The following is a 27717-nucleotide window of genomic DNA, read 5'->3' as shown; positions in this document are numbered from 1 at the left end:
TTTGTAATTTTCTTATTTGTTTTATTTCGGCTAGAACAAAAGCAGTTTTAATAAAAAATAAATAAAAAACATTTTAGGGTCAAAATTATTAGCCCCTTTGAGCTATATATTTTTTTCTCGATAATCTACAGAACAAACCATCATTATACAATAACTTGCCTAATTACCCTAACCTGCCTAGTTAACCTAATTAACCTAGTTAAGCCTTTAAAATGTCACTTTAAGCTGTATAGAAGTGTCTAGAAAAATATCTAGTAAAATATTATGTGCTGTCATCATGGCAAAGATAAAATAAATCAGTTATTAGAGATGATTTATTAAAACAATAAGGTTTAGAAAATGTGTTGGAAAAATCTCCTCTCTGTTAAACAGAAATTAGGGAAAAAACAGGGGGGCGGATAATTCTGACTTCAACTATATATTGCATAAGTGGGCTAATAATATTGAAAAAATAATTAAAATTGCTCTTATTGTAGCCGAAACAAAACAAATAAGACTTTCTCCAGAAGAAAAAATATTATAGGAAAAACTGTGAAAAATCCCTTGCTCTATTAAACATCATTTGGGAAATATTTGAAAGAGAAAATTCACAGGGGGACTAATAATGTTGACTTTAACTGTACACATCTTTCATTTCTTCATTCCTCAGCCCTTCACAGCTCATTAAGTCGCCCTCAAGTCTTTGGCTAACATTATATACATCTGCTTTCACTCTCCACAGACCTCCAACATCAACAACAACAACAACCGATCGCCATCTGTCAACATTATCAAAGTGTGAATCTGCATTTACCACACCGGCCGAATGTGCAAAAACAAGCAGAAAGCAGGAATTCTGGACATTTCCTGAAGAAAGCTGGAATAATCCTGCGAGAGTCTGAAACCGGCTCTGGGGGTCTGAAGATAAGAGGAAATCTGTGAAGAAATGCACGGAGTGTGGGGAAAAAAAGGACCCTTTTTATGGCTTTACAAAGAAGTGGTGTCGGCAAGAAGATCCGCATTTAAAAGCCTGTCTTTTACACTTGAAAACTCTTGAGCTTTGCTCCTTTATCTGGTTTAATCTTTTACGCTGTTTGCAATGGCATGATGCACATTCTCAATGACGGTTTTTATAGTCAAGTAAATCTGCAGCGATTTACTGAAGGAATTAACCTATTAGTTTTTATAAATTTAAGTAGATTGAACTTAAAACAATTAAGTTGTTCCAACAAAACCATCAAGAATTGTGTTGTTTCAGCTTCATTTAAATAATTAGTTTGAACAAGCAGCAAACATTTTTTACAGTGCAGTGTATATTTAAAACAAGCAAATAAATAATAATGAGAAAGAACTATTAGATGTGTTGACAGATTTTCCAAACCCAACGGCATAATATAGCATCCTCCAAGGCATCATCAAGAGTATCTTTTCCCAAACTTTAAAGCCGAACGTTTTTATTCAAGCTTCTTGCTCCCGCTCAGGGAAGGAAGTGTTCATCCGGAGAATAGAGGCGCTTTATTTTGGACTGTTCAACTGATTTGACTGAGAGATGAAAGAATGCTGTGGAATAATGTTAGTGACAGCTTGGGTTTCAGCACACTGGAGAAATTTTACTTCTGCTTCTCATTGTGTGGTGTTGTTGTTTTCACAGGCACAGAATCTAGCACACGAAACCAGCCGTGCTAGCAAAGATTTGCTTAGGTATATACACTCACCGGCCACTTTATTAGGTACACCTGTCCAACTGCTCGTTAATGCAAATTCCTAATCAGCCAATCACATGGCAGCAACTCAATGCATTTAGGCATGCAGGCATGGTCAAGACGAGCATCAGAATGGAGAAGAAAGGGGATTCAAGTGACTTTGAAAGTGGCATGATTGTTGTCAACAGGCTTGACGAAGTATTTCAGAAACTGCTGATCTACTGGGATTTTCACACACAACCATCTATTAGGTTTAAAAAGAATGGTCTGAAAAAAGAAAACATCAAGTGAAAGGCAGCTCTGTGGGCGCAAATGCTGAATGCCAGAGGTCAGAGGAGAATGGCCAGACTGGTTTTAGCTGATAGAAAGCAGCAGAAGACCACACCGGGTGTCACTCCTGTCAGCTAAAAACAGGAAACTGAGGCTACAATTGGCACAGGCTCACCAAAATCAAACAACAGGATTGGAAACACGTTGCCTGGTCTGATGAGTCTGGATTTCCACAGCGACATTCGGATGGTAGGGTCCAACCTAGTACTAGTAAGGTGTACCTAATAAAGTGGCCGGTGAGTGTAGGCTGAAACAAGAGATTTAAAACAAATGCTATGAGTTAGAGTGAATAGACATTTCTTTTACTATGTACAGCAACAAACTACAATGCACTTATTGATTTACTACCAAGCTGATCGCATGGACTAAATTAAACACAATATCGGTAATATTTCACAAGGTTGACATTAGTAAGAATCCTCAGAACTTCAACAGCATTTTTTGATTAATGATAATCTCTATTTGTTATTTTAATAATAAAAAGTGGTATATCTCAAAATTAGCTAATGCACTGTGAACTAACATTAATGTGAAATTGTATTATTGTTATTATTAACTAATGCAAGGTTAATAAATGCTCAATAAATGAGGTTAACTAAACTATTTTACTATTTAAAAAGCACTTAAAAAGGTTATACAGGGACTTAAAATAAGAGAGCTGGGTGTTGAACCTGAACTAAACTATAAAAATAAATGTAAAAGAACAGTTTTCTGTAGTTTGTGATTCAAGTTTTTATTTTTCCCCCATTTATTTGTGCTTTTTAATAGAATTATAGGATCTTGATCTTTCTACCAACAACTTTTAACCATGAAAAGTAAAAAAAAGGGACTTTTATTGACATTTTTAATAGTTTAAAGTGATATATTGTATGGAATGGTGTTATATTATGCTATACAAACCTTGTAAAAAAAAAACTCAGTATATTTTCTGGCATTTTACAGGCTTATTTCTCTATTTATTATTTCTTATACATTATTTCAAATGACCAAAATGTCAATAAAAGTTAGCAGAGCAGAGATCAAGGTCCCATAATGCAATTCACAACCGTAAATAAATGGAAAACCCTTGAGAATCACAAAATTCAGACACTGTTAATTAACAGATTTTGTTTACAGTGCGATTCAATCCCCTAAAACAAACCAGACACTCTAATGTTAGGAAAATGTGTTTGATTATGATATAATCCGACATAAAAATCAACGATGCAGTTTCCTTAAACTCCCATTTGAAAAAAAAAAACAGTAGCTTGCTTTTGGATATAAAACTGCATTGAAACCAGCTCAAACACCTTCATTACTAAAAATGCCTGACGCATTTATTACTTCAAGATGTTTTAACGCTACGATCATATTCCAGTTGCATTGTAAATATTTCCTTATATATAAAGCGTTTTCTTTAATAAAGGGACTATAGTAGGGCTGAGTTTGTTAAATGTTCTGAAGGGCTTTTCACATCCTGGTTTATTGGTAACTTTTACAGTTACACAGTTTAACGTTTTACAGTTGACGAATCTGAAACGGTGTTGTTAAACCTGCATCTAAGAGTTTAAAGTCTGTGTGAACAAGGGGTGGATGAATCAATCCTAATACTGATAGTATCAATATCAAAGTACACAGTGCATTCAGTGCATCTGGAAAGTATTCATAGTGCTTCACTTTTTCCACATTTTTAATGTTAAAGCCTTATTCCAAAATTGATTTCAATTCTTTTATATCCTCAAAATTCTACACACAAAACCCCATAATGACAATGTGAAAAAATAGTTTTTGAAATTTTTGCAAATTTATTAAACATAAAAAAGCAGAAAAATCACATGTACATCAGTATTCACAGGCTTTGCCGTGAAGCTCTAAATTGAGCTCAGGTACATTTTGTTTCCACTGATCATTCTTGAGATGTTTCAGCAGCTTAATTAGAGTTCAGCTGTGGTCAATTTAGTTGATTGGACATGATTTGAAAAGGCATACACCTGTCTATATAAGGTCCCAGGGTTGACAGTGCATGTCAAAGCACAAACCAAGCATGAAGACAAAGGAATTGTCTGTAGACCTCCGAGACAGGATTGTGTCAAGGCACAAAGCTGGGGAGGGTTACAGAAAAATTCCTGCTGCACTGAAAGTTTCATCTAGCACAGTGGCCTCCATCATCCGTAAGTGAAGATGTTTGGAACCACCAGAACTCTTGGTCAGGTCACTCTGTCTGAGCTCCAGCATATTTCTGTAGAGAGAGGAGAACCTAGAAGAACAACCATCTGTGCTGTATGGTAGAGTGGCCAGACTGAAGCCACTTCCCACCTGGAGTTTGCCAAAAGGCATCTGAAGGACTCTCAGACCATAAGAAACTAAATTCTCTGGTTTGATGAGGCTAAAATTGAACTCTTTGGAGGGAATGCCAGACGTTACCTTTGGAGAACCAGGCACCACTCATCACCAGGCTAATATCATCTCTACAGTGAAGCATGGTGGTGGCAGCATCATGCTGTGGGGATGTTTTTCAGCAGCAGGATCTGGAAGACTAGTCAGGATAGAGGGAAAGATGAATGCAGCAATGTACAGAGACATCCTGAATGAAAACCTGCTGCAGAGTGCTCTTGACCTCTTTTTCACATTGTCATTATGGGGTTTGTGTGTAGAATTGTGAAGAAATAAATGAATTGAATCAATTTTAGAATAAGGCTGTAAAATAAAAAATGTGGAAAAAGTGAAGCGCTATGAATCTTTCCAGATGCACTGTAAAACAATTAAGTTAACCCTCAAGAATTGTGTTGATTCAGCTTGTTATAAATAAGTAGTTTGAACAAGCAGCAAAAATATTTTTTGATTGTAGATATTAGTATTGAATTGATACAAGCCTAATAGGATGATCGGTGCTTTAGTGCATGTTATAATCAATGCTAATGTACAATACATCTCTTTAATCACGGTATGTGTGTCTGCAAATGCTTCTTTCAGATCTTATTCGCTGCTTTATTGCGAGACTAATGAAAGAGTAATAGAAGTAAGAGATTTTTTTATTTTTTTTTTTACATTTGTATATTTTAAAACATTTGTTCTCCGGTGCAAGTTTTGTGATGTTATTGCTTTAAAAACTCATTTAAACAGACAGAAGTATTAAACTACATTTTTTAAATTACATTTTTTTTAAAAAAAGTATCGGCATTAGTATCAGCGATACCGGCCCTGTATTTACTTGGTATCGGATCGATACTTTTTTGCAGTATCATCCATAAACTATGAACTAATGTTAACTAAACTATTTCAATATTTGTAAAGCGCTTAAAAGGTTATACAGGGACTTAAAATAAGCGAGCTGGATATTAAACCTGAACTACACTATAAAAATAAATGTAAATGAGCAGTTTTCTGTATTTGGTGATTCAAGTTTTTATTTTTCCCCCATTTATTTGTGCTTTTCAAATGCATTGTGGGACCTTAAGCATTCTACCAACAACTTTTAACCATGACAAGTCGGAAAAAGGGACTTTTATTGACATTTTAAATAGTTTAAAGTGATATATTGTCTGAGTTTAAAGTGATATATTGTCTGGGATGGTGTATTATCATGATACAAAGGCATGAACGTTGAAAGTGAAACCAAAAGTTGCTGAGACTTTTATTTCAGTATGTTGATGTACATACAACCTAAACTGAAAATTAAGTAGGGGGCGGGGCTTTCATTTTGCACATCATTCCCTTATAGCAGACTAATGGTATGAGAGGCGTGGTTAAAAATATTTTGGTTGAAACCGTCAAACTGACATCAACAGAAGGACCCCCTCTAAACACAGAAGCAAATGTGGTGTGTACTTATATGACCATCCACCCAAATCGCTTCACAATCCACTTGGATGATGCAATGACATCCACAGTGGAGAGACTGTGATAGAGCAAATTCGGTGGATGGGGATGATTGGGAGGCCATGATGGGTAAGGGCCGATGAAGGGAATTTGGTCAGGACACTGGGGTTACACCCCTACACTTTACAAAATAGGATTTTTAATGAACACAGAGAGTCAGGATTTCATCTCATCTGAAAGATGGCATTCACTGACAGGTGTCCCTTGACTATACTGGGGCATTAGGACTCATGCAGACCCCAGGTTGAGCGCCCCCTGCTGGCCTTACTAACACCAACAGCAGCCTAGTTTTCCCATGTGGTCTCCCATCCAGGTACTGACCAGGCTCAGCCCTGCTTAGCTTCAGTGAGTAACTGGTCTTGGACTATAGGGTGACAAGTACCCATATTTGATTAAAGATTACCAAAGCAAACTTTTTTCAATGAATTAATCCCACAGATTAGTTGTGCACCTAAAGAATAACGAATGACGTGTGCTAGCCAGCATTGTAAATTCACACAGACTTTAAACATGATGACCGTTTATTATTATTATGACTGCAAGTTTTGTACAGTACTAGACTTTTTTGACCATATTTAAAGTCTGTCCAGTGTTTTGGAGGGAAAATGTGCATTTTATTCTTACCGTTGTTATCCGAAAAAGTCTGTTTAGGGGGAAAATGAAAGCAGATGTTACGGTTAGTTGAGTTAACCCAACGTTATGTAAATGATCATGTGCTGCTGCGTTCCTCCAATCAACGACTTTAACCAGACACATATGCAAATTAGGCCGTTATAACATTTGAGAAGTGTGAAAAGCCCTTATAGCAGTTTCCTGTTAGCTCTGTTTTCTTATTATAATGCTAATCCTGCTTTAAATCCTTTAAAATGTTGTGAGAAAGAATTTTATGGTTGTCTAAAACAGATTAACGACATTGTCAGCATTCTCTGCACTGCCAAATTTCTGTTTAGTGCTAATATGATGTTCTCTGAGGACATTTCCCATGCTTACCCAAAGTCGTCTCCTCGTCTCTAAACAAGGGCTGAACATGCTTCACATCAGCAATAAAACCACGGAGGATTCGGACCGGCCTCCAGGATTGCACTTAAACTGACTGTCATGGCGGTCGAGAACAATATGGGAATTTGGGAACTGAAATCACTGGACTACAGTATGTTCTTAATTGAACGATGGGCTTGTACCACACTTTCCTGAACCTGTCATTAAATCTGCTGAATGGAACTGAGACAGTCGCTTGTGCTGTAACTGCAACAAACTTATAAAGGTGAATAAACATGTACTATTCATTCATTTTCCTTTGGCTTAGTCTCCATTCCAGAGGTCGCCACAGCAGAGTACACAGCAAACCATTCCAGCATATGTTTTACGCAGCAGATGCCCTTCCAGCTGCGAACCCAATACTGGGAAACACCCATACAGACTCATTCACACACTACTGGCAATTTAGTTTATTAAATTCACCAATAGCACATGCATTTGGACTGTGAGGGAAATCGGGGGACCTGGAGGAAACCCACGCCAACATGGGGAGAACATGCAAACTCCACACAGAAATGCCAACTGGCTCAGCCGGAACTCAATGCAGTGAGCCACAGTGCCGCAAATATTTACTATGATAAAGCTATTTAAAGTGATGTCCCGTTGAACACAAAATAAGATACTTTGAAGAATGTTACAACCTGTAACCTGTCTTCTATACTATTTTGTTTCCAACGTTTTATGGATGTCAGATGGCTGCCAATTTATACAGTTTTTATATTTCTACTGTTTAACATATGAAAGAAACTCAAAGGAGTTTGGAGCCACTTGCAGCAACCAAATCTTCCCTTTTCGATGAACTAGCACTTTAAAATCAGCCCTTTACATTCCCACTCTCTGCTATTGGTAGAACAAAACATTCCCACATTCCCACACTTTTGACCAAATGCTTGGTAACACTTCTCTGAAGGGGCGTTCATAAGACATGACGCATGTCGCAATGAGATTTTATGCATGCTTCTAACAACTTTCATTAAGGCTCAATCCCAATAAAATTTTTGTACCCCTACCCCATGGTCCTTCAAACAGAGTGTGAACATTTAAGCTTAGTTGAGCACTTTCTTAGACAAGCTGATTTGCCATCGTGTTCACCAGTGCTCAACAGAAATGACTGTGATTGGCCGTGAAGATCATTAGTTTATGATGTTTACCAAGTGCAAACACAGATGAGTGATCCCCTGATGAATTAACTGATCTTCAAAGCTTTTAAAGGCTCCGGTGTTCATGTATTTGTGTTTACACTTGGTAAGGAGCGTGACCTTCAAGGCCAATCACAGTCATTTCTGTTGAGTACTGGTGAATACAAGGGAAATCAGCAGTGTTTAAGAAAGCACTCAATGGTAAGGGGAACGAACGTTTTGAAATTTCAGCATCAGGACAACACTTTTACAGACAACACAAGGCTGTGCTACAGAGGACTGCATTGTTTTGGCGCTCACCAGATTACATAGGCTGAGGCAGGGAAGCACCTACTGTGTTTACCTGATGCCATGAACTGAAGCCTAGGAGGACACTCTTCAAGAGATTGTGATTTTGTTTGATGCCTAATATGCTTTTAACTGTTTAAATTACACTTACTAAATGATATTAAAGTGATGTTTACACCAAATCTACATTTTAAAATCACGACAACAGTAGAAGGTTTGTAGTCCACAGCATGTTGATGCAATGTTTACAGTGCTGATCCTAAACTTAAGGGTTTCTTCCACCACAGCCTTGCTTTTGTTTTTTTAAAATGGCGGCTGCGTGAAACAAGCAAATTGGGTCTCTACAGGCAAACAATCTAAAATTATTGTTCTTTAGTTTAAGCTTCAAATAACATTGAGTGTGCATTGAAATACTTTGAAAATAAAAAACAAAACCTCCTAAAACTGAAACCGTGTACAACATTTTCTTTTATTGGGGTTTTATTTCTCTTAACAGTTATGTTGATGGCGATGTGTAAAAACATGACCAATTCAACTGTGAAAATGCAGAAAACTGATTAAAACACAAGTCTAAAATAATATTTTAAGATGAATGTGAGGTTTCTGCACCACTAGTTCCTGTTTTTGGAACTGGTCTGTGTGTTTAACTGACCAATGACAGCGATGGATATTTTTGCACATCTTTCTGGTGCTGCTAATGACGCATCATTTACATTTCACCTTAAAACAAAGATGGCTTTTTTATTTGAAATGTTGACTTGTCACAATTTAAAATAAAGGTTCATTAGTTCCTGTATTACTAACATGAACTAAGCATGAACAACAGTATTTATTAATTATAGCTCCACATTTATTAATGTATTGTTCATTGTTTGTTCATGTCAGCAAATACATTAATAACTTAACGGAACCTTATTATAAAGTGTTGCCAGTTTAAGTTAAGTTTTTACATTAACTGCTGTATCTTTAGCCCTGTTACATGAATAAAACAATTAGTTGGTAAAACTTAAAGCGCTGTCATTTGCAGAATCCAGAAGCTGCCAAGAGTATACAAATGGACTCTGAATTCCTCAAAAATTAATATCAAGGCTTAGCTTTGTTAGCAGGTGCTTTCTTAGCCCTGAGACAGCGAATCTCACAGTCCTCCTGAGTGTTGAATCGGTTGTCGTTCCCTTCACAGCCTCCATACCAGAACTGGACACATTGACCATTGCGGCTGTTGAAGGCCCATTTCAGTGTAAAGTTGCTGCAACTTCCTGCATTAGACTCAAGCTGGCAAATGTCTGAGCAAAAGGAAAATAAAAATAAAGCTTGATTAAATTTGCTTGACATTTTTGATCAAAGAATAGAACAAAATATATATATATATTTATTTATTTATTTATATATATATATATATATATATATATATATATATATATATATATATATATATATATATATATATATATATATATATATATATATATATATATATATATATATATATTTATATATATGGGGTGGGCCATTTATATGGATACACCTTTATAAAATGGGAATGGTTGGTGATCTCAACATCCTGTTTGTGGCACATTAGTATATGTGAGGGGGCAAACTTTTCAAGATGACTGGTGACCATGGTGGCCATTTTGAAGTCGGCCATCTTGGATCCAACTTTTGTTTTTTCAATAGAAAGAGGGTCATTTGACACATCAAACTTATTGGGAATTTCACAAGAAAAACAATGTTGTGCTTGGTTTTAACATAACTTCTTTCTGAAGTTACTTTCTGACCACTTATACAATGTGTTCAATGTGTGCCCATTGTGTTGGATTTTCAAAGCAACCCTCTTCTCCCACTCTACACACACTGATAGCAACACCGCAGGAGAAATGCCAGCACAGGCTTCCAGTATCCATAGTTTCAGGTGCTGCACATCTTGTATCTTCACACCATAGACAACAGCTTTAAGATAACCCCAAAGAAAAAAGTCTACGGGGTTCAGATCGGGAAACCTTTGGGGTCATTCAATTGGCCCACGACGACCAATCCACTTTCCAGGAAACTGTTCATCTAGAAATGCTCGGACCTGACACCCATAATGTGGTGTTGCACCATCTTGCTGGAAAAACTCAGGGAACGTGCCAGCTTCAGTGCATAAAGAGGGAAACACATCATCATGGAGCAATTTCAAATATCCAGTGGCCTTGAGGTTTCTACTAATGAAGAATCACCCCACTGTCTTTGTTGTCTATGGTGTGAAGATACAAGATGAGCAGCACGTGAAACTACAGATACTGGAGGCCTGTGCTGGCATTTCTCCTGCGGTGTTGCTATCAGTGTGTGTAGAGTGGGAGAAGAGAGTTGCATTAACAATCCAACACAATGGGCAACACGTTGAACACATTTTATGAGTGGTCAGAAACTTGTAAATAACTCATGAAAAAATAAAGTTACATTAAAACCAAGCACACCATTGTTTTTCTTGTGAAATTCCCAATAAGTTTGATGTGTCAAATGACCCTCTTCCTATTGAAGAAACAATAGTTTGATCCAAGATGGCCGACTTCAAAATGGCCACCATGGTCAACACCCACCAATCACGTATACTAATGTGCCACAAACAGGACGTTAATATCACCAACCATTCTCATTTAATTAAGGTGTACCCATATAAATGGCCCACCCTGTATATGTATATATACACACACATACACAGACACAATTTTATAAAAGTCTGATTTTATTTACTTATCAAACTCATATAATTCTGTTTTATATATATATATATAATGAGTCTTTTAGTTGGATGAACAATAACCTACAACTGGTTGTAATAAAAACAACAGTAGTTTACTCACTGGGATCCTGAGGAAGATTTTTGGATTCTGTGGAAGAAATTTCATCTAATGGAAAAAAAGAAGAGATTTATTAATTTAAAAAGTTTGTGATTTAGGCATTGAAGTATAAAGCTTTATTTTTTTTATTTTTATAGTCACATAAATAAGATTATTAGTGAACATTTAAGACAGCAATAAGAATTCAGAGTTTCTCTGGATTTACTGAACTGGTTTTATGAAAATTTTTATTTTTCATTGCGACATAATATGACATTTTCATTTAAAATTGAAAGGAAAAGAAAGAGAGATTGAGAGAATTCCACATTTTTATAAAGGAATTATAAAACGTTGATTATTAAATATGCTGTAAATTATTATTATTGTTTCATCCAAAAATGCTGATTTTTAATAATAAAAAACAGTATTTTAATCAATAGTTTATTCTAAATTGTTGATTATTAAATATACAGTTAATTATTGTGTTTTTTTTCTTCACTACTACTGTCATAATTTCACAAGTTTTGCTTAATATAAAAATCCGATACTATAAGCTTTGACAATATGTAACATTTGTCATGGAAATAAGGCAAGTTTAAATTAGAATTTGAGAGAGAGAGAGAGAGAGAGAGCGAGAGAGAGAGAGAGAGAGAACAAACCAATTTGAATACATTTAGAAAGATATACAAAAATACAAAAAAAATCAAGTAGTATGGGCCCTTTTCACAAGACGTGTTATGACGTGCTTAACAATCATCAGCATCTTAAATACTTAAAAGTTTTTAATATTTACATAAAAAAAAACTTATGTGTATTTTTAGTATGGTTTTCCTGTTGAAAAACCCGGAAATGTGAAAAGGATCCAATAAGCTTAAAAAAAATGACATCAAACAGACTTAAAACATCAAACTAAACATGGCAAACCTTGACAACGTTTTAAAATGATAAAATTGTTACTATTTTCAGCTAAACAAGATTTAAATGGATAGTTCTCTCTCTCCGTCTCTGATACATTTAAAGAGAGAGAGATAGATAGCAATAAACAATCCATAAAAACAGAAGAAAATCTAAATATACCTGTGGAGCCGCACTCCCTAAGGCACTCGTCCTCCGTCAAGAATCGGTTTTCATTCCCATCACAGCCGCCATACCAGAAATGTATGCATTTGTTGGTCTGTTTTCTATAGTACCACCTGGACACGTACGTTCCACACAAACGGCCAGGATCTCTCGCAAGGAAACATCGTGCTGTTGGAAACAAACAGTACACTCCACTAATTCCCCATGGCACTGAATACTGAACTATATCAAAGAAACAGCACAAAAACAGTGTGTGCATTTTTAATGAGAGTGAGGAAACATGCGACTTCAGAAAAGGTAGAGCAGGTACACCAGGGAGTTGAAGTGCTCTTATTACGCTTTTTCAGTATTACCTTCCATGCAGTGTGGACTGTAAAAAACAAAAGCGTCTGCCTTTTATTTTTTTTAGATAAATCTGCTAATCAAAATCAGCTAATTATAGTTAAAACTTACACTGGAATAAACTGATTTAAAACATCAAGTTAAATCTTGCATGACCGAATCATAAAAAATAAGTTTTAATAATAAGTAAAGAAAACATTAGTTGTCAAGATTGATACAAGATGTTTTAAGGCAGCTTGTTAAGGCAATGCTTTTTAACAGATGTTTGTGACTAAAAGGTCTGCATGATAAAATCCCTTGGTAACTGCTCTACCTTGTTTGAAGCTCCCTTATTGTGCTTTTTCTGATATTACCTTCCGAATAGTGTACAATGTAAAAAAATAGGTTGCTGTCTTTTATTTTTATTAGCAAAATTAGCTAACCAAAATCAGCTAATTATAGCTAAATTTTACACTACATTAAACCGACTTAAAACATCTGACTTTAAACAAGTTAAATCTTGTGTAATAGAATTGTAAAAATAAAATACTTTTAATAATACTGTAAGTAACAAAAACATACGTCAAGATTTATGCTAAGATTTAACAATTTAAGCTGAATTAACTCAATTTAAGGTAGTGACATTTTTCTACAGAGATGTTTGTGACTGTGAAAGGTCTATAAATTAGTCTGCAAGAAAAAAAATCTTTAATCATTTTAGGCTACTGTTTACCAAAAGTGAAAACTGATTTTGACAGCTTGACATTATTGTCATTAATTCCAGTTTAACACCTGCACAAATCTATGTAGGTTTATGCTTTATAAAAGTGGCTGCCTTTCATTGTTTTTTATTTTTATTTTTAGCTCAATCTGCTGATCAAAATAGGCTAATCATAGCTAAATTTGGCATTGCAATTAACTGATCTAAAACGGCAAGTTATATCTTGCGTAACAGAATTGTAACAATTAAGTTGTAATAATGAGTAACATACTGTACGTTGTCAAGAATGATACAAGATGTTTTAAGGCAGCTTAACAATTTAAGTTGAAATAACTACATTTTAAGGAAATACTTTTTTATAGAGGTGTTTGTGACTGTGAACGTTCTACAAATATATAACATTTATCGATAAAATCTGCATGATAAAATTTGAATTTATAAGTTACTGTTTACCAAAAGTGAAAACTAATTTTCAGAGCTAGAAATTGTCATCAGTAATTCCAGTATAATGACCTGCACAAATCTATGTAGATTTGTAACTGATATTCAATTCAGTTTAGATATGCTTAATACTCTGGTTTTAATGGCTTTCTGGAAAGTCTCATTTGACCCTGAATCAATGTAGTTGTAGTTAAGAATGTAAAAGTATGGTTTGAGCCAAACAGCATAAAAAACAATAAGGTTTAGAAAATATCTTTCAAAAACTATCTTTTCAAAACTTTAAAACAGCATGTGGCACATCATTCAGACAGGATGATCTGGATTCAATACCTTTAGTCTTTGGAGGTTCAGTCTGGTTCTCTATGAGCTCCTCTGTAAGACGTTCATCAGTGGATTCTGGTTTTTCTGGTTCTGTATTTTGCTCTTCATAATATTCATATTCAACCTGAGGAAAATCAGTTGTGATGACGCCTTCGGTAGGTGCCTCTGTGGGCAGAATGGGTGGGGGCCTCGGTGGGCTGAAACAAAACCAGAAGGGTTTGTGTCTTGTTTGGACCGTTAGTGTCCAATATTTCATTGTATTTCTATAGTTCATTTATTTATGGCCACATCAGCAACTTATGGCTATTTCATAATAAGAATAAAAATGAAATATATATCTGTATAAAACTGTTATAATAATAGTAATAATAATAATAATATTAAAAATAATAGTAGTAATAATAATAATAATATTAATAATAATAATAATAATAATAATAATATTAATAATAATATTAATAATAATAATAACCGCTTTATACACCAATAAGAGATAATAGAAAAAACTCAATTTCAAATTAAAAACTAAATAAAACAATTAAATATGATTTACACTTCGATGTATGATAAATAACATTTCAAAACACCCAATAAAGTGATTGTTTTTATTTAAACACTAAAAAAAATATGACAACAAATGCTTTTTTGTTACTTTTACTTATTTCAATAAGTTAATCAGGTTTCAACTAAATTGTTTTTGTTACAGTGCATCTGGAAAGTATTCAGCGCTTAATTTTTTCCGCATTTTTTTTTTTAATCTCTGCCTTATTCCAAAATGGATTAAATACATTTTTTTCCTCAACATTCTACACACAATACCCCATAATGACAATGTGAAAAAAAGAGTTTTAGAAATTTTTGCTAATTTATTAAAGATAAAAAACCTGAAAAATCTCATGTTCATCAGTATTCACAGCCTTTGCTCAATACTTTGTTGATGCACCTTTGGCAGCAATTACAGCCTTTTTGAATATGATGCCACAGGCTTGGCACACCTGTCCTTGGGAATGTTTGCCCATTCCTCTTTGCAGTACCTCTCAAGCTCTATCAGGTTGGATGGAAAGCGATGGTGTACAGGCATTTTCAGATCTCTCCAGAGATGTTCAATAGGATTTAGGTATGGGCTCTGGCTGGGCCACTCAAAGACATTCACTGAGTTGTTGTAAAGCCACTCCATTAATATTTTGGCGGTGTGCTTTGGGTCATTGTCCTGCTGGAAGATGAACCATCGCCCCAGTTTGAGGTCACAACACTCTGAAGCAGGTTTTCATTCAGGATGTCTCTGTACATTGCTGCATTCATCTATCCCTCTATCCTGACTAGTATTCCACTTCCTGCTGCTGAAAAACATCTCCACAGCATGATGCTGCCACCACCATGTTTCACTTTAGAGATGATATTAGCCTGGTGCTGAGCGATGCCTGATTTTCTCCAAATTTAACGTCTGGCATTCCCTCCAAAGAGTTCAATTTTAGTCTCATCAGACCAGAGAATTTTGTTTCTTATGGTCTGAGAGTCCTTCAGATGACTTTCAGCTAATTCCAGGCAGGGAGTGTCTACTGTCTGGCCACTTTACCATAGAGGTCTTATTGGTGGATTGCTGCACATATGGTTGTCCTTCTGTAAGGTTCTCCTCTCTTCACAGAAGAATGCTGGAGCTCAGACAGAGTGACCATCGGGTTATTGATCACCTCCCTCACTAAGGCCCTTCTCTTGTGATCACTCAGCTTAGATTGCCGGCCAGCTCAGTCCTGGTGGTTTCGAACATCTTCCACTAACGAGTGATGAAGGCCACTGTGCTCATTGGAACTTTCAGAGCAGCAGAAATGTTTCTGTAACCTTCCTTAGCCTTGTGGCTCGAGACAGTCTCGGAGGTCTACAGACAATTCATTTGACTTCACGCTTGGTTTGTGCTTTGAAATTCAAAAACTCTTTTTTTCACATTGTCATTATGGGGTATTGTGTGTAGAATTTTGAGGAAATAAATGAATTTAATTCATTTTGGAAAAAGGCTGTAACAAAAAAATGGGAAAAAGTGAAGCGCTATGAATACTTTCCAGATGCACTGTATATAAAGTTTAACTTACTCTTTTAAGTTAGTTGATGTTGCAGTGACAAGAAAAGTTTGATTCAACTAAAAAAAATAGGCCAGCATTATATTTTTATAGTGACTCTGCAAACAAAAACAAAATTAGCCTTAAATAAATGCATTGCATAAGGTTTGAAACAACAGATATTTCAGACCACAATCAAAGCTAAATGCAGTCTAGCCAAATGAAAGTGTGTGACTTTCGGACAGGCAATGTTGATACAATACATATGTCCAAGCACAGCCCACACTTCTGGCACAATGAAAAGACTCAAAAGACAACAAAGTAAACTTTTAGACCTCCCAAAGTGGAGTTCAACCCAACAACCTTCAGATTATTGATCCTAGAGCTGAACCAGCTGTCACATCAAAACACAAACACACATTTAAGAAAACGATTCAGCTAAATGGTTTTCAAAATGAACAATTCCTTATGATTTTATATTCAGAGGGTGTTGTTGGCACATTACCTCTCTGTGGTTTGCTGTCCAAAGTCAACAGGCCTGACCACAAAACCACGACAGTCACGGGGCTGTGGGAGTGTGTGGGGTAGGATTCCTCCTGAAAAACAGCAAACATGCATCAGGCTTATGCCCAAAACACAAAACCATAAAACAACATTTCATTACTTTTTGAAAGAAATGTTATCAGATAGAAGTGAAACATTACACTTAATAATGTAAGGGGGGGGGGGATAAGCACTGATCATGTTTTTTCCTGGCAACATTATCTCTAAAGGAGCTGTTGACATGGAATTGAACCAGATTCAAGTAAAAACCCAAACAATAGAAAAATAAAACTAAAAAAAAACAAAAAAATGAATAATGAGTTATGTATATTAACAAAGAAATGACAGAAGGAGAAAACCCTGAACTACTAAAACATATTTAATGCTTTATATAAACGTCTTTATTGGTGACGGCAGCTTAAAAACGCCTCTTATATGGAGAATAAAGTCACATGCGTTGCTCAGGTGTGAGTTTTTCACAGACTACATAAGAGTGTAAAAATCTTGACAGCTTTAATTTGTATTGTCTATTGGATTCGAGTCAGGGGATTGGCTGGGCCATTCTACAGCTTGATTTTCTTTCTCTGAAAGCATTTGAGAGTCTCTTTGGCTGTGTGTTGATCATTGTGTTGCTGAAATGTCCACTCAGGTTTCATCTTCATCCTCCTGCTAATAGATGTTGGACTGAAGCAGCTGATATTCATTTACACTGATGAAGGTAGAGGGTTGCTGAAGAACTACTGAGAGGTTTCAGCTGCTGTCTGGGCTTTCACTGCCTTTCTACAACCTCCCTTTCTTCATGTGTTCAATACTTTTCCCTGCGTCATTTCATTTTATTACACATAACTTCATTTGTTTTCTTTGCATATATGGATTTCTTTGTTACTAACATCTGTTGAAAATTTTAAGTCAACAGCAACCTTTAGAAATATGTTTTCTGAGAAAAATATATAACGAGTTCAATACTTATTTTCCCTCGCTGTACTCATTACTCCAGATGTGCTTAACAATGTATAACCATACCTAGAACTACAGCAGTAAAAAGTATTATTAGTATTATTATTAAAGTATTATTATTTATTTACCTTCTTTATTTGTTTATTTTAATAAAATTGTTTGTTTTGCTCTACTCAGTGCACCAAGCTAGATCTCTTACCAGTTTATTATATTTTAAAATTGAAAATATTTCTAACTCTATTTGACCTTTGTTACAGAGTGTCTTAATTGTTTTGTTTTTACAATTGTATTTTGTATTTTAAAACCAATAAACAAATAATAATAATTAAAAAGATAGACTAAAAATATAACTAAAATAGTCGTCTGGCAAACTGCTTCCCCCAGGATATAGAGTACTGATGTGTAAATACTTCTTGTAAAATGTATACAAGAATTTTTTAGTATCGGAATGCATTTGGTTGCAAGTGTTTATTCTGTAGTGTTTTTAATTTTTGTTTACTCTTACTATTATGATTATTTGTTTATCATAAATCTTTGCACCAACAAATTTCCTCTTGAGGGCAATAATTCCTCTTGAGTACACCAATTTCTTACTTTGATTCAGTTAACTAAAATACTACTAATAATAATTGTGAAGTAATCAGATTTTCATTATATTTAATTAATATTAACAATGAATAATATGTATTATATATATATATATATATATATATATATATATATATATATATATATATATATATATATATGTATTATATATATATATATATATATATATATATATATATATATATATATATATATATATATATATGTATTATATATATATATATATGTGTATTATATATATATATATATATATATATATATATATATATATACATATATGCCTGATATTTGACTACGACTCTAGATTTCTTGTGTACATCTGTTTGCCCCAGTGTTGACCGTTGCTTGCCTGACTGTCCTGCTAATAAACCCTGCATTTGGATCCTCACTCCCTCTCTTCAGCGTCCCATTTCAAATGACTATATATATATATATATATATATATATATATATATATATATATATATATATATATATATATATATATATATATATTTATTTTTTTTTATTTTATTTTTTTTTAAATATATATAAAGTTTATACTGTTTTACTATTTTAAAGTTTATACTATTATACAATTATTTATTTAAAATTGTGTGTATATATATTGTACAAGTTAAAGGGTAATGATGCCAACCTGATTTCAGCAAGTAGGACATGCTTCTGAATTAACATCCATGTTGATCCTGGAACAACATTAAAATCAGCCAATCCGAATTAAGAGTTACCTTTACCGTTTATGTTAAGTTTAGGCTTACGGTTAGGGTTATGCACATAAACATGATTGTTATCCAACTATTATTCCCCTCTGATTTTGGAATAATTTACAGTTATGGTTGGGATTAGGGGTGGGGAACAGGTATGAATTACATTTTCAAACAAAAATGATGTTCCAGGATAAGCACAGAAGTTAATCCAGGATCGCATAATATTTTGCAAAGTCATGACGTGCAGGGTAATAATCTGTTCATTTCCATAGAAAAAGGAAAGTGGATGATATTGAGAGTTTTTGGAATAATCTGCAAGTCATGTCAACATAGCAGAGCATGTTAGCAAACATTACTAAAGCAGCGTTCTTTTGCTAATACATCCTTACTGTGCAACATTTGCAGGAAGGCATACAGGAAGCGTGTGGCATATTCCTGATCATCCAAAAACACCAGGTGCTGCTCTAGAGGAGAACTGCTGAGCTCTTGCATCCGTCTCCAGTCGAACCTCTGTCCCGCCATCAGGATAAACATAACTACATTCTGGCACTTACACAGTCGGGACAAATAATCAAACTGAGCTTTGCTGTGCTCAGACTCTGCGGAGAAAACAGCCACAACCATCCGCTTGCTTCGTGGTCTCTCCGCTTTAAGGATAATGTTAGTGATCAACCACTCCAAAGCAAACTCGGGATGGGACGTCCCACCCACTTGCTTTAAGCTACTACTAATGTGGCGCTTCATGATGTTGCGATCTTTAAATTTAGTGAAGCTGAACTCCTCGTGGAGGTAAGAGGAGCCATAAATGGAGCTCTGCTGGTAGACAGACACTCTGGTTTTCCTGTCTGCTCGACTGGGCTCGTTGCTCACACCGATTCTGTCCAACAGAGACAATAGAAGCGCTTTTGAATGTAAATATTGTTGAGTGTTAAGGTTATCAGAGCCGTCCAGCAGCAAAGACAAGTCCATATCCATCTGCAGGGGTTGCGGATTGAGAATTCTACCACAGACTGGGTCTGGCTTGCAACGATCTGGAAAAAAAAGATAATAAACACTGTTGTAATCCATGTTCAAGGTTTCTGCAGGTTTCATCAAGCCAAATTTAAAAGTGTCCTAACAACATGTGACATGACATGATGAAAGGTATCTTTTATATGTTAAAAGGAGTTTTTATCCGAATCATCTGCCACAGTGATGCACAATTTTCTATTTCAAAAAAGATTTTTATTTCAGCTACGTCACCGCAACCCAACAGCATGAACTATTGTGACAATGATCACCTCAGGTACTGATTATGTGCTTTATTCAGTGTTAACAGCTACCAATGTAAGTTGGTACTCTTTACCATGACATTTATTGCCATACTACTGAAAGCAGCAGCAGACAGTTCACCTCAGATCTTGAAAATAACTAGCAGATGGTTTGAAAATGCCAAAACTGTGATTTAGCGCAAACCATCAACATCCGTAGGCTATTATGAATTGTAAAGCAGTTTAATGTGTATTACTTAAATTTAAAGCCTTTACCAATTTGTTGGGATTGCAGTGACTGGTTTTTAAATACTTCAGTCTTGTGACGCTGCGTTTAGTGCAGAAAGTTAAATTGCTTGTCAGGTTGCATGTTGTTAGGACCCAGTGTAGGACTTCAAACAATTATGAAAGAAATTTCAGACTTGTACAGGACTAGACACAGAGTATTTTTTTCTAATGGGCTGGTTGGGCCAAATGGAAAAGATTTTCAACTTGCCTCAAAAAAAAAAAAAAAAAAATTAATTTAGTTCTTTCTTAGCCTCATATTTTAAATAATGTGTCAAAATATAAGTAAAGTACAGTTGTTTGCACACCTTTTTTTGCAACATAATATATTTTTAAAAATGTTAATGAAGTTTTAAAACTTATAATAAACTAATTGTATGAACAACAATCTGTCCAGGTCAGTGTTTAATCCAAAATTTATTAAATTCATTGATTTCCTCAAAATTCCCCCAGTCTGAGGTCAAGAGCACTCTGCAGCAGGTTTTCATTCAGGATGTCTCTGTACATTGCTGCATTCATCTTTCCCTCTATCCTGACTAGTCTTCCAGTTCCTGCTGCTGCTACCACCATGCTTCACTGTAGGGATGGTATTTGCCTGGCGATGAGCGGTGCTTGGTTTTCTCCTAACATAACGCCTGTCATTCACTCCAAAGAGTTCATTTTAAGTCTCATCAGACCAGAGAATTTAGTTTCTTATAGTCTGAGAGTCCTTCAGATGCCTTTTGGCAAATTCCAGTCAGGGGGTGTCTACCGTCTGGCCACTCTACCATAGAGTGCCTGATTGGTAGATTGCTTCAAAGATGGTTGTCCTTCTGTAAGGTTCTCCTCTCTCAACAGAAGAACGCTGGAGCTCAGACAGATTGTTCATTGGGTTATGGATCACCTCCCTGACTAAGGCCCTTCTCCCCCGATCACTCAGCTTAGATGGCCGGCCAGCTCTAGGAAAAGTCCTGGTGGTTCTAAAAATCTTCCACTTACAGATGATGGAGGCCACTGTGCTCATTGGAACTTTCAGAGCAGCAGGAATTTTTCTGTAAACATCCCCAGCTTTGTGCCTCGAGACAATCCTGTCTTGGAGGTCTACAGACAATTCCTTTGTCTTCATGCTTGGTTTGTGGTTTAACATGCACTGTTAACACTGGAACCTTATATAGACAGGTGTATGCCTTTTCAAATCAACTGAATTGACCAAAGGTGAACTCCAATTAAGCTGCTGAAACATCTCAAGAATGATCAGTGGAAACAGAATGTACCTGAGCTCAATTTAGAGCTTCAAGGCAAATGCTATGAATATTGACGTACAAAAAATCTGCATATGACACAGATTTCTGAAGAATTGTCCGACACTAAAGCTAAATTCAGCTTTGACAAAATAATTAAATTTTTTAATTTAACAACAAATGCTATGGAAGTCAATGGTGAAATTATTCAAAAATATGTTGAGTGTTCAGCAGAAACAAAAATCGCAAATAGTTGTGTGACAAGGGTGAGAAAACAACAGATTTTTTAGTTTTAGGTGAACTATCCCTTTAAAGAAGTCTTTCCTAAACATAAAAAGAAACTGTGAATGGTAGTCTTTGTGTCTGCACTGGAGCTTACCAAAACAAATGATGCAGCGTTTGATGCGATTGACTCCTCTGCCATCAACAATAATGTAGCTTCCTGTGTCATCAACCTAAAACAAACATTCAAAGATATATAAATATTATATAAATATTATTCATGCTTTTCTTTCCTAACTAGGGAAAGAAAAAGACAAAAAGCTTTCTATGGAAAAGGTTTGATTTGAACTTCCTTATGGGCTTTGGAGACATTTGTACGCAGATGAGAATTCTGTGGAAAACCGTGAGATTTCTATGTACATAAAGATTGTGTGTTGGAGCTTTGGGAGAAATTTTGGTAACACTCATATGAAGCTCATGCTTATAAATAATTCTAAACAGAGTTATAATTCATTATAATCCTTCTATAAATGTATCTAGAAAGACTAGTGCTGGGCAAAGATTAATCACATACAAAATAAAAGCTTGTTTTGACAAAATATGTGCGTGTCCTGTATATATTTATGATGAATATATTAGGGGTGTAACGAATCCTGGTTGATCTGTGATTCTAGTGGATCACAACCCATGGTTCAAAAAACACGTGACCTGTGGATTATTACCTTTTTGTTTTTACTTAACTAAATTTGTAATGGTTGCAGAGAGATCGCCTTTCGCGTCATTCAAATCATATGTATGACAGCATTTAGGCTTTCCTGTAAAATATAATGACGATGGAAGAAGTTGTGGTAGGTTATTCAGGAGGTGGTGGGTTTCTTAGGTTATTAAAGGTGTTTTCTGTCACTACTTGTTTAGCCTCCATTAATAAATTCAGTGCAAGCTGCATGAATAATCATTAAAAATTCGGTATCTCAACACCCACACGACATAAATTATAAATGACGGTGATTTGCACATATTCTAGGAGATTCAGGGCCCTATCATACACCCGGCGCAAAAATGCAGAGTTCAGACTGTATGATTTTAGCCCAGATTTTCGCCGACAGGTTTTAAGAAATCACAGACAAATGCTTGAAATCACAAGCAAATCAGTGCTCGTGCACGTGAGTAACAATTACACAGTGTGAGCTATCAAAGACGCGATCTGAGAGAATCACTGATGACTCGCAGATCCACATCAGATATTTGGCGTGCTAAATATCTGGAGCTGTCGCCGATTCAAATCATGCCATGGGAAATGGGTTGACTGAAAATAAAATCAGTGATCACCTACAGCCAATAAGAGAGCAGCATCCACTAGTATGGGTATCTGCAGGCCAGCGGGATGTTGGAGGAGAAGTTAAAAGTGCTTCTTTTTGCTCTATTTGGACGTAAGATATGGAGGAAATACTAGAGAAAATTTGGCAGGAGCACCCTATTCTGTTTGACGTGTCATTTGAGCAATACCACAACTGGCTAAAAAAGATAAAAAGTTGAGGAGAAATTGCTAAGGCCCAATCCCCAATTCTATTTTTGTACCCCTTCCCCCTGGCCCTTACAACCGAGGGTTAAGGGGAAGGGCTTCAAAATTTACCCATAAGAATTGGGACAGCACTACAGCACCTGCACATGTCATCATATGTCCTCGCGATCTCCTGCTTCTCCTGTGAGATCAGACGATGGCGACTGCTGTAGTGATTCCAGTTGTGTTATTTTTTGGTATTTATCTTCAGGAGATTACTGAAGACGTATATTATGTTATCATAACGATCTAATGTGGCAATAAGATTGTAACTTCACTGTGTATTTACACAGTGGCCATATTCATCAATGTAAACACACCAAAAACAACATTTACATTATAGCAGACACTGTAAAAAGCTCATTGACAGCCACTAGATATTACTGACAGGGTATTCCAGCGTCAGAATGTTCTGGGACTGATGTATAGGAGATATTTAATAGGGATTATAGATAGCGAAATTTAGCGTTTTTTTTAGCGTTTTTTTAAAAGCATGACGGTAAAACACTAACCCGGTTATGAATATGTTAAAATGTGTTTGTTTGTCAAAAATTCTTAATAATAATACAAACTACTAATTGGTGGATCTTACTTCCGGGTTCACCAATACTGCCGTTGTGTCTGGTGCATTCTGGGAAATTTTCTTACCCCTTGGTTTCAAGTGTGGTCCTGAAAAATCTTTGTTCGAAGGGCTATTCACGCCTTCCCCTTAGCCCTGCGCCTTCGAGCTAAAGAGAATTGGCACACTCCTACCCCTTGGCGCGCAGGCGCAAAATGAGGGGTAGGGGTAAAGGAAGGGCTAAGGGGTAGAATTGGCATTGTGCCTATTTCCCTTCAAACCCAGGTGAGCAAATATGTACATTTTCAATCCCATTAAAGGCTTCTTTTTAAATATGTAGTTAATAACGAAAGACATACTACATGATTTTGGTTGTAAGACGTAGTTTGGACAAAGTTTACGGCGATTCTTCCTATTGTTAAGTCATGCAGTGTGAAACTGCCTGTCGCCGATCCATCTTGCAGTGTAAACACAGCAGCGACAAAACGCTACCAGATAGTCATGCTGTGTGAAAACATCTGTGACACGACAAACAGTCAAATAACACAGATAACGGTTTATAGTTTTACATTATTTAACCAGTAGGTGGCGACAACCAGCCATCAAAAATATACCACTGAAAAATTCTTTTATACTAAATCATTTATTAAAAATAAGACTATATATACGTATTATAATAAATATACACTTTATACATTTCGTGTTTTCAGCAACAGTAGTATTTTTATTTTATTTATTTTTAGAATTTTTCACAGTACTGAATAATTTACTTTTTATTTTTATTCAGCCGATTATTTCTTTATTTTCATTCATTTTCTTTTCGGCTTAGTCCGTTTATTAATCTGGGGTCACCACAGCGGAATGAACCGTCAACTTATCCAGCATATGTTCCCCTCTTATCCATCTCCTCCCCTTTCTGGCTGATCTGAAAAATGGTCCGATCCGTCACTACAAAAACTATAATGTGATCCGAACCATGAGATTTGTGATCCGTTACACCACTAGTGTTAGGGTTTGGCCACTCTGGTCTTGTGAATTCTTGTTTTAGTGGCAGAGTCCAGACATTAGTCCTGTCTTGTCCTGTTTCTATTTTTGTGTGTCTCTGTGTGTGCGTGCGCCGTCATGGGTATACGCAGAGTGTGCGCGCTCCCGATTGATGCGGCTCTGCGTGCCTCGGACGCGCGGTCTTGTACTCGTGTTTGTGTTTTCGTCTGTCTGCAGCGTGGTGTTTCATTCCCTGCGTCTCAGTCCGGTTGGTTTCGGTTTTGGTCGGCGCTGGGATGAAACATGCACGCTGCATGTGTGAGTGCACGGTGAGTGCTTTCATTCATCGTGTACTCGTGTCTTGCGTTCAGTCTTCTGTTGGTGTTGTGTTTAGCACGTGCACCGCGTGCTTGTGTTGTCATGAACGCGTGGTTAATGATTTATCTCATTGGCTGCGTGTTCTAGTTTTGTTTATATGTGAGCGCATGGCTTGTGTTGTCTCTTTGTGTCATGTGCTCTCCCGTCTATTGTCTAGTCCCACCCTCCTTGTTACCCCATTATTAGTTAATTAGGTTCATCTGTTTGAGTTAATTTAGCCCTGCATATAATCCCCTCATGTCTGCTGTCCTGTGCCAGTTCGTCGTTGATATTTCTCTGTCTTGTTGTTTCCAGCCCTGTCTTGTCCTGCCAGCCCAGTCAAGTATGTTTTTGCCTTTTATTCATGTTTTCTCCCTCGGGGTTGTTTATTTTGCCTTTTATTTTATTATAAATAAATAACCTTTCACTCTGCATTTGGGTCCTCCCTCCTTCTTCCCCATTACCCCTCATCAACCCTGACAACTAGTGTGTATGTATGTTTATTATGAGTGTATAGTTTTATAGTCATCTTAACTTACATAAATCAAACTGACTAAAATACTAAGTTAAACAGCTAATGTTATTGCAGCTTTAAACCCCCAATAAGTGTAATAATCATGTCTTGTCATCACAATACTAAAGATTTACATTTACATTTAGTCATTTAGCAGACACTTTTATCCAAAGCGACTTACAAATGAGGACAAGGAAGCAATTTACACAACCAAGAGCAACAATGAATAAGTGCTATAGGCAAGTTTCAGGTCTGTAAAGTCTAAGAAGGGAAGTATTAGTAGTATTAGTTTTTGTTTTAGGAAGTGTAGTGGAGACTAAATAGTTGGGTTTTTAGTAGTTTCTTGAAAGTAGCGAGTGACTCTGCTGTTCTGATGCAGTTAGGGAGTTCATTCCACCAACTGGGCAGATTGAGCGTGAGCAAATCAAAATGCATTCGTTCATTCATCTACCTGCATTGCTCGTCTCACATCATCAGCAGGATTTAAAGCGATCACTCCAAGACTGATTTCTGCCGCTTTAAACTCCAGCATGGCTGTAGCGAGCCTCGATTCACTCTCCGAAGGTCCATTTGTGAAGAAAATGGCCACTTTCCTCATAAGCATCCCTTTCCGGACCCGCTTGAAGATGTTACGGGCGACAAAGCTCATGGCTTGCCCTATGTCCCTGTTTTTGGTGGTTCTCTCTCTAGCAGTTGTATTCAAAGCTTCCAGAAGGCTTTGCTTCTTAAGGTGGTCCGTGAATCGGATCAGAGTTTTGGACTCGTTGCTGTAGGACATCACAGACACCCGAGCTCCCTGTGGACAATTAGTGTCGGAGATGAAAATGTCCTCCAGTAAGGAATAAGCTGCAGATCGCATCCGCTCAAACTCCTCAGAAGACACACCAGCAGATAAATCCAGTGCTATCACCAGGTCTGTTGGGTAAACTGGACACCGGGTACCATTACCTGAGAATATTAGGGAGAAACATAGTAAATACATTATATTTTCAACCATAAATAAAGATATCTGAAGTTTCTGATGAATGACACAAAACATACCCGAGCAGCAAGCTGTGCAGATGGAAAAAGAAATATAAAAGTTATAATGCGTATAATATGATACATATGACCTAAAAATCTATTTAAAATTAGCTAACTTGTACATGTTGAAGACGATATTATTAGCAATTATTAGAAATGAATTTGTCACAATCAACAGCAATCTATTCCATACAGATCACTGGAGGACTACAATTCCATCTACATATGGACTACAACTCCCTTCAGGCACCACACACACACACCTGTTATGATTCTCCTTTGATTACTCTAATGCTGAGTTCAGACTGCATAATTTTTTCACGAGATTTTGACTCGCCGATAGGTTTTGAGAAATCGCAGACAAATGCCCGAAAACACTGGAAAATCAGTGCTCATTCACGTGAGTGACAATCACAATGTTAACTATCAAAGAAGCGATCTGAAAGAATCACAGATGAGTTGCCGATGCCTGTGAGATATTTGGCATGCTAAATATCTGGAGCTGTCGGCGATTCAGATCATGCCGTGTGAAAGGAGTTTTGAATGAAAATAACATCGGCGATCGCCCACAGCCAATGAGGGAGCAGCATCCATGTGTGTACCTGCAGGCCAGCGGGATTTTGGAGGAGAAGTTAAAAGGACTCATTTTCAGTTTATTTGGACACAACAATTGGAGGAAAAACTAGTGGAAATTTGACAGGAGCACCCGTGTCTGTTTGACATGTCATATGAGCAATATCACAAATGGGTCAAATAAGAAAAAAGATTGAGGAGAAATTGCTAATTCCCTTCAAACCAAGGTGAGCAAATATGTAAATTTTCGATCCCATTAAA

The 27717-nt window shown here is 36.2% G+C and overlaps 2 protein-coding genes across 11 annotated transcripts in view; one reads left to right on the top strand and one right to left on the bottom strand.

The window, feature by feature from the left end:
• The window catches only part of fndc5a (fibronectin type III domain containing 5a), a 59321-nt gene extending 52161 nt beyond the window's left edge, over nt 1–7160 (top strand). For 3 of the 7 annotated variants that reach the window (XR_015506383.1, XR_015506385.1, XR_015506386.1), the window contains 2 exons: nt 722–2498; nt 4715–7160. Coding sequence is in view for 2 of the 7 variants with exons in the window: in XM_087279759.1 (XP_087135885.1) it covers nt 722–781 (60 nt within the window). In the remaining 5 variants the exon portion in view is untranslated. Of the gene's footprint in view, nt 1–721; nt 3629–4714 lie in introns of those variants that run through there. The other 4 variants (XM_087279759.1, XM_087279760.1, XM_087279761.1 and 1 more) reach the window with 2 other exon arrangements.
• Nucleotides 7161–8785: 1625 nt separating this feature from the next.
• LOC100535278 (collagen alpha-6(VI) chain) overlaps nt 8786–27717 on the bottom strand; it is an 89402-nt gene continuing 70470 nt past the window's right edge. For 3 of the 4 annotated variants that reach the window (XM_087279754.1, XM_087279755.1, XM_087279756.1), the window contains 9 exons: nt 26902–26913; nt 26312–26808; nt 22043–22118; nt 19298–19939; nt 16598–16688; nt 14048–14235; nt 12232–12402; nt 11179–11223; nt 8786–9618 (listed from right to left, as the gene is read on the bottom strand). In XM_087279754.1, coding sequence (XP_087135880.1) covers nt 9419–9618; nt 11179–11223; nt 12232–12402; nt 14048–14235; nt 16598–16688; nt 19298–19939; nt 22043–22118; nt 26312–26808; nt 26902–26913 — 1922 coding nt within the window. In that variant the 3' untranslated portion in view covers nt 8786–9418. Of the gene's footprint in view, nt 9619–11178; nt 11224–12231; nt 12403–14047; nt 14236–16593; nt 16689–19297; nt 19940–22042; nt 22119–26311; nt 26809–26901; nt 26914–27717 lie in introns of those variants that run through there. The other variant, XM_087279757.1, reaches the window with a different exon arrangement.

The sequence above is a fragment of the Danio rerio genome, chromosome 13 (genome assembly GCF_052040795.2).
Source record: "Danio rerio strain M-AB ecotype USA chromosome 13, GRCz13ab, whole genome shotgun sequence".
In the NCBI taxonomy this organism is placed as follows: domain Eukaryota; kingdom Metazoa; phylum Chordata; class Actinopteri; order Cypriniformes; family Danionidae; genus Danio; species Danio rerio.
The sequence above is the reverse complement of the archived record's forward strand: the minus strand, read 5'-3'. Positions and strand labels throughout refer to the sequence as shown.